The sequence below is a fragment of the Schistocerca cancellata genome, chromosome 6 (assembly GCF_023864275.1).
Source record: "Schistocerca cancellata isolate TAMUIC-IGC-003103 chromosome 6, iqSchCanc2.1, whole genome shotgun sequence".
NCBI classification, from domain to species: domain Eukaryota; kingdom Metazoa; phylum Arthropoda; class Insecta; order Orthoptera; family Acrididae; genus Schistocerca; species Schistocerca cancellata.
The window spans coordinates 74,759,039-74,776,380 of NC_064631.1; the positions used below are offsets into that span (position 1 = coordinate 74,759,039).

The 17,342-nt window shown below is 41.0% G+C and overlaps 1 protein-coding gene across 1 annotated transcript in view; it reads left to right on the forward strand.

Moving 5' to 3' along the window:
• Nucleotides 1–3,962: 3,962 nt before the first annotated feature.
• The window catches only part of LOC126191151 (mitochondrial potassium channel ATP-binding subunit), a 138,667-nt gene continuing 125,287 nt past the window's right edge, over nucleotides 3,963–17,342 (forward strand). The window contains exon 1 of the mRNA XM_049931912.1: nucleotides 3,963–4,844. Coding sequence (XP_049787869.1) covers nucleotides 4,804–4,844 — 41 coding nt within the window. The 5' untranslated portion in view covers nucleotides 3,963–4,803. The remainder of the gene's footprint in view (nucleotides 4,845–17,342) is intronic.

Consider the following 17,342-nt stretch of genomic DNA (forward strand, 5'->3'; position numbering starts at 1 on the left):
GCTTCCTTTCGAAAAGGAGAAAGGCTCTGGGTAGAGCACCTCCTGCCTTAGGCGTTCCTGTACTCCTTCTGACCAGAACTTTGCTAAAAACGCTTTCTCAAAATCGTCATAGGTCGAGCAAACAGAAGTCATATCCGAGGCCCATATCGCCCCCGAACCTTGTATATACCCAGTAACGAAACTGATCTTCTGCCACTCCGACCAATTTCTGGGTAGAACTCCTCTAAAACTTCGAATAAAAACAATCGGATGGACCCCCGTTTTGTCAGTATTAAAAATCTGAAATTGCCGATGCTTTATCATTTTTTCTTCAGCATGGCAAAGGCTTTCGTAATCTCCGTCAGATAAAACTTCACGCGAACAACTAGCTCGTGGCAATTTAATATTTGAGTTACTCACACAAGTCGGTATTGTGTGCGAATGTGCAGTAACTGGCTCTATAGTCGCTGGCAACTTCTGCTGCTGGCCGGTATTCATTTGTTCTAGCCTTGTTGTGAAACGCTTATCGACTCTGCTATCGTTTGTTTCCAATGCTCGAGATCAGCACCTAACTGCTGTCGCACTTCCTCTAGTCCTTTCGCAAACAAATTCTCTTCCTGTTTGGCGCACAGACTCTGGAATGCTTCTTTAACATTATGCTCAACGTTTTCACACATTAGCCTTTTGTTTTCTAATGTGATTTCAGATAATTTACCCGTTAATACATTAATCTGGTGGTCTATAACGTCTTGACGTTCTGTCAGATGTTCCACACTTTCCTTTATGTTCGTCTGCGTACGTGCCAATTCAGGAAGTTGCGCAATTGCACACGACATGTCATCTTGCTTTTGTACTAATTGCGGAACCATTTCCACCTGTTCGCGTACGGTATCTATCTTAATAGCCACGTACTCCTTCATTTCTACACGTACGCGGTGAGTAGATTCCTCACATTGAGCTTTAACCGATTCGATTTGTGCAGTTAATTTTCGTTCCGTCTCTTCGGCCTGATCTTTAAGTTCCTTTGTCTTCGCCTCTATCCGTTGTTCTAATTCGGAAAAACTGTCGTGTAATTGCTGCTTAATCTCAGCTTTCAGCTTTTCCTGCCCTTCCGTAACTGATGCTAACTTCGTATCGAAATCATTTTGCCCCTCAGTAACTGAGGCTAACTTCGCATTCAGATCATTTTGCCCTTCATTCACTGAGGCGAACTTCGCGTTAATGTCGGTTTTCAAATTTTCTTGCCCTTCAGTAACTGAGGCTAATTTTGTATTCAAATGGTTTTTGCCCTTCAGTAACTGAGGCTAATTTCGCGTTAATGTCAGTTTTCATATTTTTCACGTTCTCCGTTAACATCTGCATCTGCCTCATGATAATGACCAATGGGTCTAATCCATGTTGCGTACTGGCTGATACATCTCCCGCCGTGTCTACCGGGCGTTCTATTGCGCTATCTGTAGCGATCGGTTCTACAACACTCCTTACTACATCATTATCATCAGTGCTCACAGCTGAAGGCTGTTGCATATTGCTCTGCTCTGCTTGACTCATCTTAAACATTGCCCTCGTTAAAACCATATAAATGTTCTACCGTCAAGATATATATATATCTCCCTTCACACGAATACTTCTGTGGCTACTTTGTTATGGTACTTATACAGGTAAATGCAACTAGGGCAAGTGAATCAAACTACTTCTGTTATGAACACAATTAGAAAATGTTCAAATCTACGACTACTTCCTCAATACTATCAAGTTTACAAAAAAATTATAGATCTGGCCTTTTTTCTGCGTCCAGCGTGCTGCTTTTATTTGTCGATGAAATAATGCGCCTGCGAGTATTTCTTCTCTTTTCCACGTTAAGTTGTCTCGTCGTAGTTCACATGAAACAAAGAACAAAATTATTTTAACAACGTCTAAAAACGTGTCCTGTCACGGATTGGCCATTCTAATGAATGCCCTTACTACTTAAATCGATTTTGCTGAAATTCCTAAGTTACATGAAATCAGCCTATTAAAATCTCTGGTGGAGCCCTTCTTCTTAATATTCAGCGGCTGGCTTGCTAGAAAAGATCTTCACATACGTTATTATTGTTAAGCGCTGCATTCAGTTGGGAAAAAATCGATCGTTTTGAACACTTCGTTCAGTTTACGACAGATCTAAAATTTCAGTTGTGGACGAAGCCTTTTTGGACGATTTCAATAAAACTCAGAGATTGCAGGCTCTCTTCGTCACAGCTGAAACTTCCCAATTAATTACAGGCCCCAGACAATCATCAACAATTCAGACAGAGAACGCATTCGTCATTCACTCTAAAATGAAATGGTCACAAACCTTATTTCTGAGGAAAATTGTATATTGAATCCATTTCCGTACATGTTCCGTTTCCGTGGATTTTTAGTCTCATGAAATTTACTTTTACAAGTCCTTCTTTCTCTTTGTCTACCTCGCTAGCGGCACAAACTTTCCTGCCTCGCTTTATCGCGAAGAAGAGTAAATAAATCTCCTTTTGCAATACGAAAATCTTCCAACCGATACTTTCCGAAGCTGTTCCTTTCTCTCTCTTTCTATCTCTCTTTCTATAACTATAATTATAATGACCATGGAGCATACATCTGTGTACCTCTGTTATTCCAAAGAATAAACGTACTCGAAAAATACCTTGGCGTCGACGAGCTGTCGGCGCATATATTACTAGAAAATCTGCTCAGATACTTTTCATACGTAAATAAATGTGGATGATTTGATTGACCATTATTAATTATTGCGTGGTAGAGGGTAATTTTCCGTGGGGAGATTACACGAGGAGAATGTAATGTTGCTGATAGAGGAATATAGATATCATACGTGCTTCTGAGATCTACAGCACAACTGCCGATACAAAAGAAATATGACAGGTAGAAAACTGCCAAATCACTCAAAGATCTTACTGGTGTTGTGAGGAAGATGATAAATTCATTAGTTGGTTTCAGTAGATGGGAATGGAGAGAATAAGAATTAATTTTGTAATTCTTTTCACTAAAAAGGAACAGCACAATCAATTTCCTTGAAAGTTAACAAGTACAAAAATTTATCTACTATGCTGACTAAAAATTAAAAATATATAGAAGACCTGGTAATTCTCATTACTTGTATTAGTGGTATTTGTAATTACATGGATGATGCATCAGTGCTATGTTAGAGATTTTTCATGATATATAAAATTAGTTTATATGGGATGACACTATCTGCCCCCCTAACAAACCACTGTACTTACTAGTAGCAGATTTTATCAAATGGACTGACAGATGGTATGTATTTTCACATTTTAGTAATCGCGTTTTGTTGACATTGTCTTTCTTATAGGTATTTTAATAACATCCTTGAAGTGCTTCGCATATGTCACTGTAGATATTAAAAACTATCTTTTATATAGCAGCTATTGAAATGTACTAATGTGAATGTCTCTGCTTGCTAATAACTTGAGTGTAAATGTTAGACTTCCGTCAGGTTATGTTGATCGTCGGTAATTAGGGTTCTTTGTTTAAATTACCTCCTCAATTGTGAAAGGAAGCTAGCAGATGTCCTCAACCGACATACGAGCAAAGTTTTGGACTAATGCTAACGCAAGTTAGAGTTCTAAATTCAATGTTACACAGGGTACCTCCAAGAAGTTCACATTTATGTATAAATCGAGACACCTAAATTCTTATTTTCCTACGTCATTTTGCGTACTTCGTAAAAAACAGCGCTTTCGGCTGGCAAAATAATACTGCCTAAACATCAAAATTTTGCATCGTAGCTTTAGTTACATAATGTTGTGTCACAGTCTTGGTTGTATACTACGTGCCAACTGTTAAACACCAAAAATTGACAACACAATGTTCGTAGACTATGTTCATCATCTTGTGTTCTCTTCCGGTTCCTCTAGTGTAAATGCTTGGCCACAGATACAAGCAAATGCTATTGAAAATTGGCGAACTGTGTGCCAACGCTCTTTCGCTTGAGTTCGCTTCCATTTGCTCCGATGAAATGGCTATAAACTAAGTGTCCACTCAAAGACGAGAAATAGGAGACTGAGCAAACAGCTATTACAGATACGTTTCGCTCGCCAGATTGGCGGGGATTTTCAGTCCAGTCGCTACGATCTGATTTACAACTATATATTTGAGCAATCTTGTTCTAAACTTCAGTTCCTGTCTCCAGCACTGAGCAAATCTCATATATTGTGCATTCTGATCCACATGTTATTATTTCTTTGGGCAGATGTGATGTGCACAGTGTGTTCGAGTACTGGCGCCAATACCTGAACAACAATTTTTCGCACGAAATTTATCCACACAATAGCTAGTATGTATTGTCTGCTGGTTTGATGGTGTTTCGATTATGTTACTTTTCCTGTACGTTGCATAGGATTTAAGCCTTGCTAGTTGCCGTGCATAGTCCGTAATTCGACCCTTTTTGACTACCTGTTAACAGAAAGAAATTCGTTATTCCGTCTGAGCGCATTTCAAAGCAGCCGATTTTCTCAAATTTCCAGTTTCAGCCCGTTGGCAGTTCATTTCTATTAATCATTTGTTGAATAGCGGTACGTTGGTATTTGTGACTGGATGCCAATTGTATCGCGTTACGAAAGAGTTCGTAGTGTAGGGTATCAGTATGCAAATACTTTTTAGTAACTGTTATGATAGAAGAGGCAGCTGAGTCACGTATAACAGTTCTGCAGTCGTAGATAAGAGACTCGTTTTTTCTATGTAGAACTGTATTATTCACTGAAAGGAACTCTTCAACAAAACCAGGAGAGCTTTTACGTTTTCGAGTAATTTGCTCACTATACAGAAATCATGCTGTGGCGACTGGGGATAGGTACATTCTGTTATTACAGGTAAGACTTACTGGTAGCAGGCACGCTAAAAATACTAACAAGCTTAATAAGAAACATTTGTCTTCGTTTGCGCCAAAACACGCTAAATAATTGTTACATTAAGACAGACCTATGTATATTGGATTTTTTGCGCATCTGTAGTTCCACAGTAGTATCGTAGCCTCTGAGAAGTTAAAATACAACATATATATCAGTGACCTCGCGCACCGTAATCAAAAAGTCAAAGAAACAACAGGTCTGTTACTATGTGCGATTACCTGTTGCTTCCTTCCACACTGTAGGCTTATCATCAAGAAATTCAGACAACTGTAACAAAACATCAGTACTCAAATTTTGACGCAGTGAATTAATTTATTGAGGCTGTCATACATTGAGATTGGTGTTGTAGGTAGCCCTCTCCTCTATTTTACAGTTTCGTTTGTTTAGTGAAATGTTTGTTTGTTTATTTACTCGTTGATCCAAAAACTTTCCATGTTGTGGGATACAGTACTGCACAAATATTATGAGTGTGCACTACCATTGCAGAGCTTGCACTGTCTTCTTTCAAGTGTCCTGTATTTCACATGTTCTAAAAGCTGTGCTGAAGAATAGAGGCAGTGATCTAATAAGGATACCCTTAGGGTTTAGAAAGCTGAGACTGATGAGATAATGTTTACCTTATGCAGAAGACTGTTGTAAATTTGTATCACACTAAATGTTGTCGAAGTTTTAAAAACTGATGATGTTACTGAGTGAGTGAACATGAAAGTACTTTTTTGGCGTTTCATCATGCTCACAGATATTAAGTTTTTTCTTTATGTATTATAATTTCTTTCTAATGTACTGACAAAATTTTAGCGTATACATACAGGGGGACGGGAGGATTGGTGGTTTTTGAAAGCCAGGTTTGCGAGAGTGTTTGTCGAACATCTTGGTTTGCCTCTGCATCTCTTTCCTCAGCTGAGAAAATGACTGATGTAGGTGGCGTATTATCCCAGAGGAGTAACAGAAGCATCAGATTCCACCCGTCAGTTTTGACCCTTGATGTCATCAATATAGCAGAAATGGCTACTTCCAATGTGTACAAAATTACCGTGACATCACTACATACGCACACACCAACAAACGTGAATGAAAGTACAAATGACACAATAACATCTCACTCCAAAATAAAATGAAACTAACAGGACAACTGTCAAAAATTGGGCGTTTAGGGTGGGGGCAAGCTAAATATACAATAATAAAGAAACACTGCACCATCCCAAGGCAAATAATATCAAAAAATATTTAAATTGCAGCATTCTGCTAAAAAAAAAGAGAGAGGAGGAGGAGGAGAAGAAGAAGAAGAAGAATCGGAAATTTCCCTTGACCTGTACAGGTCAGTCATAGCTACCGATATCAAAAACCAAACACCCACATCAAAAAGTGGAATTGGACATTTCCCTTGACCTATATAGCTCAGCTGCAACTATCAGTACCAAAAGACCAACACCTACAACTCCAAAAAGTGGAACCAAAACCCCCACAACTCAAAAACACAAATACCCCATATTCACTACATCAATTAAAATACAATCGACCTACCATAAATATACAACACACAAAGCATCATAATTACTATACAGTAAAACCAAAGAAAAAAATTAGTTACTAACAAAAGTCAGCACAACCAGTAATTAAAAAAGTTAGTGTTCTTTCCGCACAACAAACACCAAACTAATCAGACCTAACAAAAATGCCAAACACTTAAACAAAAAAGCACCTTAATCACTCACTGAAAACACTTCCGCAACCCACATTACCGCACCAACTACCTAAAATCAAAACCACGTTAGCACAGTGACAACCAAAACTCAATGAACCCAGTACCACAAGTTAAACTCAGCACGTCCACATCCACCACCAGAGGGCACCATCAAATACAACACAACATCTACAAACAATAAAGTCGAAAACTGCTCGCCGATGTCACACACCACACTATTATGTCATGGGCCAAAGGAGACAGGTGGAATAGGACGCTTCCATTGACTCATCCCAGAATATAATTCAATACAGTAAGATGCTGTGAAAGTAGGCAATTCAGACAGTGTTAAAACTTGTTTTATCAGAAAGTAAGTGTAGTATACCATATTTTATTTACACCAATAATGGAAATTTGTGGATGGAACATTATATAAAATAAGGAAAAGGCAACAACTCATCTGTAGTGCACTTGTGTGGAGCATACCATAGGAACACACAACTGAAAACAGTATTGACACTCTTTTGAGCTCATGTGCTCTTTCTAGTAAAAGTACCCACAATCACATAGGCACCCAAATACACACTCCCATGGCTATGGGGAGACTCACCATAGGCAGTGGAGTGTATGTGATTGGATATCTGTGTGGTCGTGTGTTTGAATATGTGTACTTTTACTAGAAAAACTATTGTGAATACTGTTTCATCCCGACTGCAGTCTCAGGCAACTGAAACCACACTGTTATATCAGACTGCAGTTGTGTGTGTGTGTGTGTGTGTGTGTGTGTGTGTGTGTGTGTGTGTGTTTTTTTTTTGTAGACGAAGGCCTTTATCTGCGACTCAGCATCTCCGCTATATGGTGAGAAGCAACTTTCCTTTTCATAATATTGTTACATTCCATCCTGGATTTTCCATTATTTGTGTGTGTATGCCATTTGAAGTCAATGTGAAGCCAAATGTCTAAAAACTTTGTAGCCAAGGAATTTTGTTGGAGTTTGTTGCACTGATGTTGCATGCTATACCTATTAAACAGAAATTTAGAAACATTGTTTTGTTGTGTGACTGTTTACTTGGGCTGTAGTTTCATTTACAGCTGCTTATAGTTAACTTGAGTTGTGTAATAAAGATCCCCTAATGCTTTTAGTTATTTTAAAAATGATTTCGTGTAACTTGTGGAGTGACTTCATAAAGTAACTGTAGCCATTTCCATACTCATTCTTCGGCTTTAATGAAAAAATGACTGTATACTCACAACCATCAAAGTACTTCCTCTGAAAGCTGAACCAGTGAGAACAAAAAAGTAAAAGTAACATCCTCTAAAAACTTTGGCACCTCCAATAATCTGTTACATGTTTGGTGCACCAGCAACGTCAATAAGGTTCTGTACACAGCAATATAATGCCAATGAAGTGCATTATGTCTCCTTGCCATTGTGGAGGCCTGTAAACTTAGGAAAAGTATATAAATAAAAATATATTACCACCATTAATCTTTTTAACCCCTTGTGAGGATGGTTAGTGGATTGTACGCTGATACTGTTTTATATGAATTCTTCTGAGAGAATTATGTTTTTCCCTGATATTCCAATTGTCTTCCTCTTTTTAACAGTTATAAAATATAAACCCTTCAAACAAAAGACTGTGCCCAGTATTTGATAGGAACACAGGTGACGTATATCTACAAGAAGGTTAGCAAAATTGATCTGCAAAATTGCAACCCAATATCTTTGGCATCCATTGGTTGTAGAATTACGTAACATATTAGCAGTTAAAACATAATGAGATCTTGAACAGAATGACTATGTCCATGCCAGCCAGTGTGGATTCTAAAAACAGCCCAATCCAACTGAAAATTTTCTCAGGTGACATCTTGAAAGTCACTGGTCAAGGCAGACAGGTAGATCTGATATTTCTTGATGTCCAAAAAGCATTTGATATGGTACCATACCAAAGCTTATTTACGAATGTACAATCGTATGCAATATCAAGTGAAAATTGTGCTGAATTGACGAGTTCACGGTAGGGAGGATGTGACATGTTGACTATGATAGAAGTTGGAGATTAATATAGGAGTAATTTCAGATGTGTCGTAGGGAAGTGCGTTTGTACCCTTGCATGTGTGTTGTATATTAATGAACTTGCAGATGATAGTAATAGGGTCATTCCATGTCAGTTCAACCAGGGGCGTGCGGTAGCATTCTCGCTTCCCACGCCCGGGTTCGATTCCCGGCGGGGTCAGGGATTTTCTCTGCCTCGTGATGACTGGGTGTTGTGTGCTGTCCTTAGGTTAGTTAGGTTTAAGTAGTTCTAAGTTCTAGGGGACTGATGACCATAGATGTTAAGTCCCATTAGTGCTCAGAGCCATTTGAACCAATCAACCAGGGGCTCCATCTCATAATCTCAGATTTGACTGAAATTGAGTACACTAATTCTACCATGTATGGAACACTAACCTCAGGTCTTAATAACTTTGGAACCATTCCACACAGTCCAGTGAAATTTTTAAACACAGTAACATACATTTAGAGAACACACTCCATGAATCAAAACACCAACAACATATTTCTGAGGGAAAATAAAAAATTCCAAAATGCAATTAAAAAATGTAATACGTTAAAAGGTACATATTGTATGTGCCCTCTACGCCAAATATAATTCACTCAAAAAGGGTATAAATTTTTTTGTGGTTAGCTTAATGTGGCCTAAACACACACAGAACTCATCATGTCCATATCAGTCACAAAAACTGAGTTACACGCACATGAAAATACAAATAATTTGAAAAATTACCCGAAAAACCTGGATTTTGGAAGTGTGATAGCACAAAAGGGACAAGTGGTATCCAAGCCAAATTTCACACACTGCATAAGTAGACCATAATGATGTATATATCAAAATTTCAGCATGTTATTGCAAGACATTTGTGTACAATGGAAGTTGACAGATATATTTGGTGATGTGGCCATTGTTCCACAACTCAATTTTGTAAAAACATATCGTAAACTGTTCTGCCTGTTCTTATCCTCACCCACAACTGTTTAATCACTAAGCAACAACATATAGACAGATTAACACAACCTATCATTAATGTTTACTGCACCTTAACTGCTAAAAACCAGTCGATTGTGCTTCGAACAGAATTTCTCCCACACTTTAGCTACTGTACTCTGTACATTGAGTGGCAAATTCTACTGTCTTCCTGACACTGTGGTAGGAACTGGAACTGTCATGAGAATATGTTCAAAAGGAATCCAACACCTGTCTGCCAAACATGGCCAATGAAATGATCTTGCTGGTGCCATGAAGTTCACAAATACATCACCTTCTGATTCACAGCACTCTGCAACACATCCTAAGTACCATTTGTCATCATAAACAGGAATAACATAGCAACCTGGTTGTATGTTGCTTCTTTTGCTTCTGAATCGTGAGTCAGACACACTGTGAAGACACATGTTGTGCATGAACCTATAGTTATAACCGGACAGTCTGCTCATCTGCACATCGTCAGAGTCTGCTGGAGAGAAGTGATGATGGCTCCTAGTGGCTGCAACAGTTTTAACGTGTTCTTGTCTGCTTTTTAGCAACTCTTCGACTCATTTCACCTCATCTTTGGAAACTTAGAATGATTGTTTGCCAGAGATATTTTTCTGTATCCAGGTAAATAATTGAAGAGGTGTTAGAATGTGACCTTTTGTAGGGTGCTGCAGACTAGCTCGTGATGCCATGTGCTTAATGGCAGCACCAATACCATTACATACATTTTTACCATGACTTGTTGCGAAAAAATTCCATTCTTTGTGAATCTGAAAATCATGGTAATGCATGCATAAATTTTTGAGATAGTTTTTGTACTGACTAGCTGCCCCAACACTGAAGTATTTCGCAAAATGTATGTGAGGCAGCTTGTTTTTCACATATGTCATGACAGTGCGAATGTGGGCATGAACTGCAATGGCATCATAAATTAAACAGTCACTAAAAATGCACAGGTTCATGACAGACACATCACCTGATTCACCTCTATAGTAAATCACAAATAGCTGGAGAGTTGCTTGACTGTTGTCCCAATGATATCCTTGGATGGCATCTTGAACTATAAATGCATACTACACGAACAGTCCACGGGTATACTGCCGGTTCATAGTGTCCGACGGGCACAATATTTCAGCGATCAGACATGTTGCGATCGTCAGGTGCACTGATGAACTGAGCTCCTGAGGGTGGGCGGCCGATTTAAATCCCCTCCCCCTGTGGGCCGCTCTCTTTGCCATTCGCGCCCGCCCTCAGGAGCTCAGTTCGTCAGCGCACCTGACAACAGCGACATGTCTGATCGCTGAAATATTGTGTCCATTGGACACTATGAACCAGCAGTATACCCGTGGACTGTTCGAGCAACAAATACGCTGGGTGAAACTGAAGAATCATATAAATGCATAATTTTCAGAAAAGTCTAATATTACTATAATTTCATCTTGTTTCAAATTATCCTTACAAAACTGGAGATAAGCCGATTGTGCTGTTACTGTGAAGCTGTGTGTGGTCAGTTTGTCCGTTTTTTGACAACACATTTCAACAAAATCGTCCACTGTACTTTGCTTTGTTTCAAGACTTGTGCGATCCATGTGTGTCCATTGTTTATAAGAAACAAGTTCATCATCATCCATAAGGAGTTCACCATACAGTTTGTTATTTATGTGTTCTGTAAGATTTGCCTTACCAGGACACTTTTCACACCTGTGTGCCATGCACTGGTAGGAACTGATGTCACACTCTAGCAGCTTCATTGCACCTTTGTAATCCAGACCAGAATCCTTTATAGCAGCAAACATCAGCTTAGCATTTCGATGGGTCTCACGTACATAAACATTGTGTGTGCCCCTTGCACTTACAGGCACAACACATTTTGGCCGAAGATTGAAAAAAGATGATAAACCTACTTCGGTATTGGGATACTTTTCCTTGAATTCTGCATATAGTTCTGAAACGTTGCATAGCAACTGTCTTTTTTTTTTTTTGCATCTGTACACGTACATTTCCCATTTTCACCATTACATAGTCTTTTTTTTTTTCCAGGCATTATTCGGCTGTAGTCACTATTTCCATAAAACTCAGACACTAGCATCTTTATTTCTGAACTCAATTGCTTACCCTGAGCCTGCTGAAGTTGTGGAAGCACTCCTTGGGTAGCTTTTATTTTCCTAGCTTGCTTTACCATATATGTAGAAACATTGAATTCCTTTGCAGTGTAGTCAATAGACCAGCTGGAAGGTGCAAGGGTAAGAATAGCTACTTTTTTGTGGCGTGTGGATATGGCACATTTTTCTTCCAAATCATGCACAATTTTGTCCAAATCAGAGCATTTCTGGCATGATTTCTGTTCCTTTGGAGCAGGCAGTTCTTCCTCTTCCAGCATAAATGTGTCAGGTATTTTGTGTTTTAATTCCATTTGAGCTTCTTGTAGTTTTCTTCTACCATAGCTGGGTGTGTCTCTTTTCCCAACTTTGTGTCTTCATGGGAGACAAACCAAGAGCAGTCACTGAAGTATTTAATTGCTCATCCGCTGTGGTTGTAGGTGGCTGATACTCTTAGTCACTGTCATGCAAATTATCAGAATATTCTTCATTTTCTAGCAGTGTAACACACCTGGCACATAACTTTCGTCCTGGTTTCATGTTAAGTCCCATGCACTGATTCACTTTCAATACTGATTTTATATCAATTTCTCTGAGGCTACACTTCACTGTCTTCTTATGAATCCGAAATGGATCAGAACAACTTCTTTGTAGGAAAGAATACTTATCCAGAAACACTTTCATATGATGATAACAAACACTAAAGTTTCCTGGAACTGTACTTCTTGTGCCCACAGTGTGTGTCCCGGATCTCCATAGCAACAAATATTGGTCCGATTCATCCAGATTATACAGTACAAAGCGACTGCCACATTTTGTTCCATATGTTGTTTTATGACATTCAGATGCTTGTGCTCTACCAATACTGCAACTTGTTTGAACAAAAACACCACTAGTACACTCATCTGTCTCCATACTGACTTTCCACAACAGTACTGACCAGTCTGAACTAGAATCTTAAAAACATGAGTAACCTGTAATTGTTGCTTGTTTCCTTTGTTGTTCCTGCCTAACAATGACTCATTCTGTCCCTGAAAACTACCATTGTTTAACTTTCTGTTGCCTAATGGTTCCAAACAATTGCTGCAGCTTTATCTGAAACAAGCTGTCTGCATCATTGCTATTACTTGCTAAATCGTGTTAAAAGAAACGTAACCAAATACATCTCTGTCAACTTTTATTGTACACAAATGCCTTGCAATAACAAGTTGAAATTTTGCCATATATTATATTATGGTCTACTTATGCAGTGTTTGAAATTTGGCTTGGATATCATTTGTCCCTTTTGTGCTACCACACTTCGAAAATCCACGTTTTTCAGATAATTTTTCAAATTTTTGTATTTTTGCGCGCATGTAACTCTGTTTGTGTGACTGATATGGGCAAGATGAGTTCTGTGTGTGTTTAGGCCACATTAAGCTTACCACAAAAAAATTTATACCCTTTTTGAGTGAATTATATTTGGCATAGAGGACACCTACAATATGTACCTTCTAACGTATTACATTTTTTTAATCACATTTTGGAATTTTTTATTTTCCCTCAGAAATATGTTATTGGTGTTTTGATTCATAGAGTGTGTTCTCTAAATGGCTGTTACTATGTTGTAAAAATTTCACTGGGCTGTGCGGAATAGTTTCAAAGTTATTAAAACCTGAAGTTTGGTCTGAAGATAGATTGCCAGATGCGGGTTGCAATTTCCGGGTTGCGTCACCTTCTTTCACAAGCCATAATTCTGGAACTAATTGGCAGGGGAACTTAAAATTTTGTAATGAGTGTTCCATGCTTGGTAGCAATGGTGTGCTAAATTTCACCCAAATCTGAGACTATCAGCTGAAACATTTTATCAAATAGGCTGAATTGACATGGAATGACCCAATAGCAACATCAGATCTTTTGCAGGTGAATAGGTTACCTACAATGAAGTATTGTTTGAAAAAAGCTGCGTAAATATTGAGTCAGATCTTGATAATATTTGAGAATGGTGCAGTGGTGGTCAGCTTACAGTATCAGTCTGAAAAGTATTTGACTCAATATCATACTTACACTTATTAATGAAAATACAATCGTGGGGAGTGTGAAGCGAAATTTGTTGCTGGACTGAGGAGTTCTTGGATGGAGAGTCATTGACAGACGTAAGTGTAACTTGAGGTGTGCACTAGATAAGATAACTGTGTTCTACACATACATTCAGATTTATGAGGAGTGTTTTTTAATTAAGTACCATTTTGAAATTAAAAAAAGACGTGCTAAGATATCTCAATAATTTTATTTTTACATGAAAGCATGTACCTTAATCTACTTTTCTACATAATTTCCGTCAGTATTGAGGCACTTGTCATAACGTTGTACCAGTTTTTGAATACCCTCCTCATAGAAGTCTGCCGCCTGACTTGTTAACCACTGCATCACCACTGTTTTGACTTCGTCATCGTCTTGAAGACGCTGACCAACCAGGTGTTTCTTCAAGTGCAGGAACAGATGGTAGTCACTGGGCACAAGATTGTGGCTGTACGGAGGATGATTTAGAGTTTCCCATCGAAAAGATGTGATGAGATCTTTGGTCTGATTCACCACATGTGGACGGTCATTGTCTTGCAGCTAAACGATGCTCTTGCTCAACTTCCATGGACTATTGCTTTGATTCTAGTGTGATGTAGGCCACCCATGTTTCATCGCCCATAACAATTTGGCTTAAGAAATCATCACCGTCATTGTGGTACCGCTCAAGGAAAGTCAATGCACTGTCTAAACGTATGGTTTTGTGCACATCCGTCAACATTTTTGATACCCAACATGTGCACAATTTTCGGTAATTCAAGTGCTCGGTCACAGTGCCATACAAAACACTACGAGAAACATTAGGAAAGTCGTCTTGCAAGGAGGAAATCGTAAAGCATCTGTTTTCTCTCAACTTATTGTCCACTTCCTGCACCCCCCCCAGGGGGTCCACAACTCTTTTGTGGATACGTGCGTAGCGAGCACGGGACCCCGAGCTAATGTGGCCTTCCTTCCTTTCCGGGCTGCATACCTTCCCTTTCCGCATCCTTCCCCATCCCTATCTTCGCCCCTCCTCCCCTCACCTCTGGCTCTTTCCTTCCCTTTCTCCCCATCTGGGAGTATGGTTTGTGCCTACGTCCGGAGACGGACGCTCGTAAATGTACTGCATTCTTTGCCTTCCTTGCTTTTATGTCTTCTTCCTTCCTTTGTCCTTCTCTGTCTTCTTCCTTCCCTTGTCCTTCTCTTTTCCTTACCTCTTCTCCTTCTCTTTTCTCCGCTGCGGCGTTTGAGACCTCTCTTCCTTCCTTTCCCTTTCTCTTTCTTCCTCCCTGTGCGTGTCTGAAGGCCGACCCACGCCCTTCGTGCGTAGCCGGTGACGGGGTAACGCGTAATTCCCCACCCCGGGTAGACAGGTAGGACACGTACGTACCCCCTGGTAACGGCCAGGCCCAGGGAGGGGTGATTACCCGAGCTGATACCTTCCGAAAATGCCGATTGGTCCCTCCGTCCGTTTGTCGGGAGGTGTGACCTGAGGTGTGAACAATCACCTAAGGCGGGAGTGCCCTCAGAGAGGGCCCCCACAAGGGAGGAGCGCGCCATCGGAGACGCCGGTAATCATGGGGGATTCTTCCGCAATGGTTTCCTCACCTTCCACTAAGTCTGCTCACAAACGTAAGTATACTGAGTCTCAGCCACAGACGAGTCTTCCATCGTTGCCACAGTTCCTTGTTGTTTCTCGGTGTGATGAAGGTCACGACTTCTCCACGGTCAACCCTTTCATTATTCAGAAAGGAGTCGACGCAATAACAGGTCCTGTAAAGTCTTGTTCCAGATTACGGAATGGCACCCTGTTGTTAGAAACACACAGTGCCCTCCAGGCACAAAAATTGCTGCGTACATCTCTGCTCCACACCTTCCCTGTCCGGGTGGAACCGCACCGTACCTTGAATTCCTCGCGTGGAGTCGTTTATACACGCTCCCTCGATGGATTGTCTGACGAAGAAATTCAGCACTATCTGTCTGACCAGGGCGTAACGGCAGTTCATAGAGTAATGAAACGGGTTGACACGAACATCATTCCCACCCGCACTGTCTTCTTGACATTTGACACAGTTCAACTCCCATCGAAAATCAAAGCAGGCTATGAGATAATTTCCGTTCGCCCTTACGTCCCAAACCCTACGCGTTGCTATCGATGTCAGCGGTTCAATCACACCAGCCAGTCCTGTTCCAATCCAGCCAAATGTGTTACGTGTGGCAAGGATGCCCATGAGGGTGCTTGTCCACCTCCATCCCCTCGCTGCATCAACTGTATGGGTGACCACGCTGCTTCCTCTCGAGATTGCCCCGTTTTTAAGGACGAGAAGCTCATCCAGGAAATAAGGGTGAAGGAAAAGGTGTCGACCTTTGCTGCTCGAAAATTATTCGCCAGTCGCAAGCCCACCGTGCCTCAGACAGGAAAATACAGCACTGTCCTTGCTTCTCCTCGGCCAACAAAGGAGGCGGCCACGCAGACTTGCGACCTCACCTTTAGTACCACGGTCGTCAGATCGGCCAGCGCAAAGATCGCTCGTTCAACCTCACCACTTTCGCCTGCCCACTCTATGGCTCACCCTTCGTCGGGTTCTGCTACATCTCGAGCCCAAAAGTCGGACGCCAAGTCTTCGAAAAAAGAGCATACTCGTGAAGAGTTTTTACGTACCGCAACTTCACAACCATCGGTTCCTCCTTCATCTAAACAACATTCTTCCAAGAAGGCTACAAAGAAACCCAGTTCCTCTCCTTCTCCGCCAAGGCGTGCCCCATCTACAGCACCACCTGGCGGAAATCGCCCTCGGCCATCTTCTGTGTCGCCGAGGCGCACTGCTGGTGGCCGGTCAACCGGCCGATCGCTGGTGGCAGGGACTGCTCCTGACCAACCTATGGATCAGGATCTTCTGCCTTCGGCTGAATGCCATTCCATGCTGTCGGTTGCTAGCTCCGAGCAGTCTTTGAGTTGACAGCAACTTTGGTCACATTCCTCCATTTTCTTTTCACCCCATGTCCATTATCCACTGGAATATCCGCGGCATTCGAGCCAATCGGGATGAATTGTCGGTCCTCTTACGCTCCTACTCGCCGGTCATCTTCTGTCTTCAGGAAACAAAGCTGCGTCCCCAAGACCGCTTTGTTCTCCCTCATTTTCAGTCTGTCCGATATGATCTCCCCTCTGTTGAAGGCTCTCCAGCCCATGGAGGACTCATGATTCTTCTCCATGATACTCTCCATTATCACCCAATCCCCTTAAACACTTCCTTCCAAGCTGTCGCCGTCCGTCTTTCACTTTCCGGATACACGTTCTCTCTTTGTACTGTATACATTCCATCGTCCACACCCTTGTCCACGTGGCTCCGTATTGCTAGACGTCTTCCACCAAGCGGATCTAGTTTGCCTCAACACTGGGGTCCCCACATTTTTGTCTGCCTCCACGACAACCTTATCTCATTTGGACCTTGCAGTCGGTACTGTTCCGCTCGCTCGGCGCTTCGAATGGTTCGCCCTTGATGATACACACTCGAGTGACCACTTTCCATGTGTCCTCAGACTGCAGCCTCAACTGCCATATATGCGCCCGCGACGCTGGAAGTTTGCCCAAGCCGATT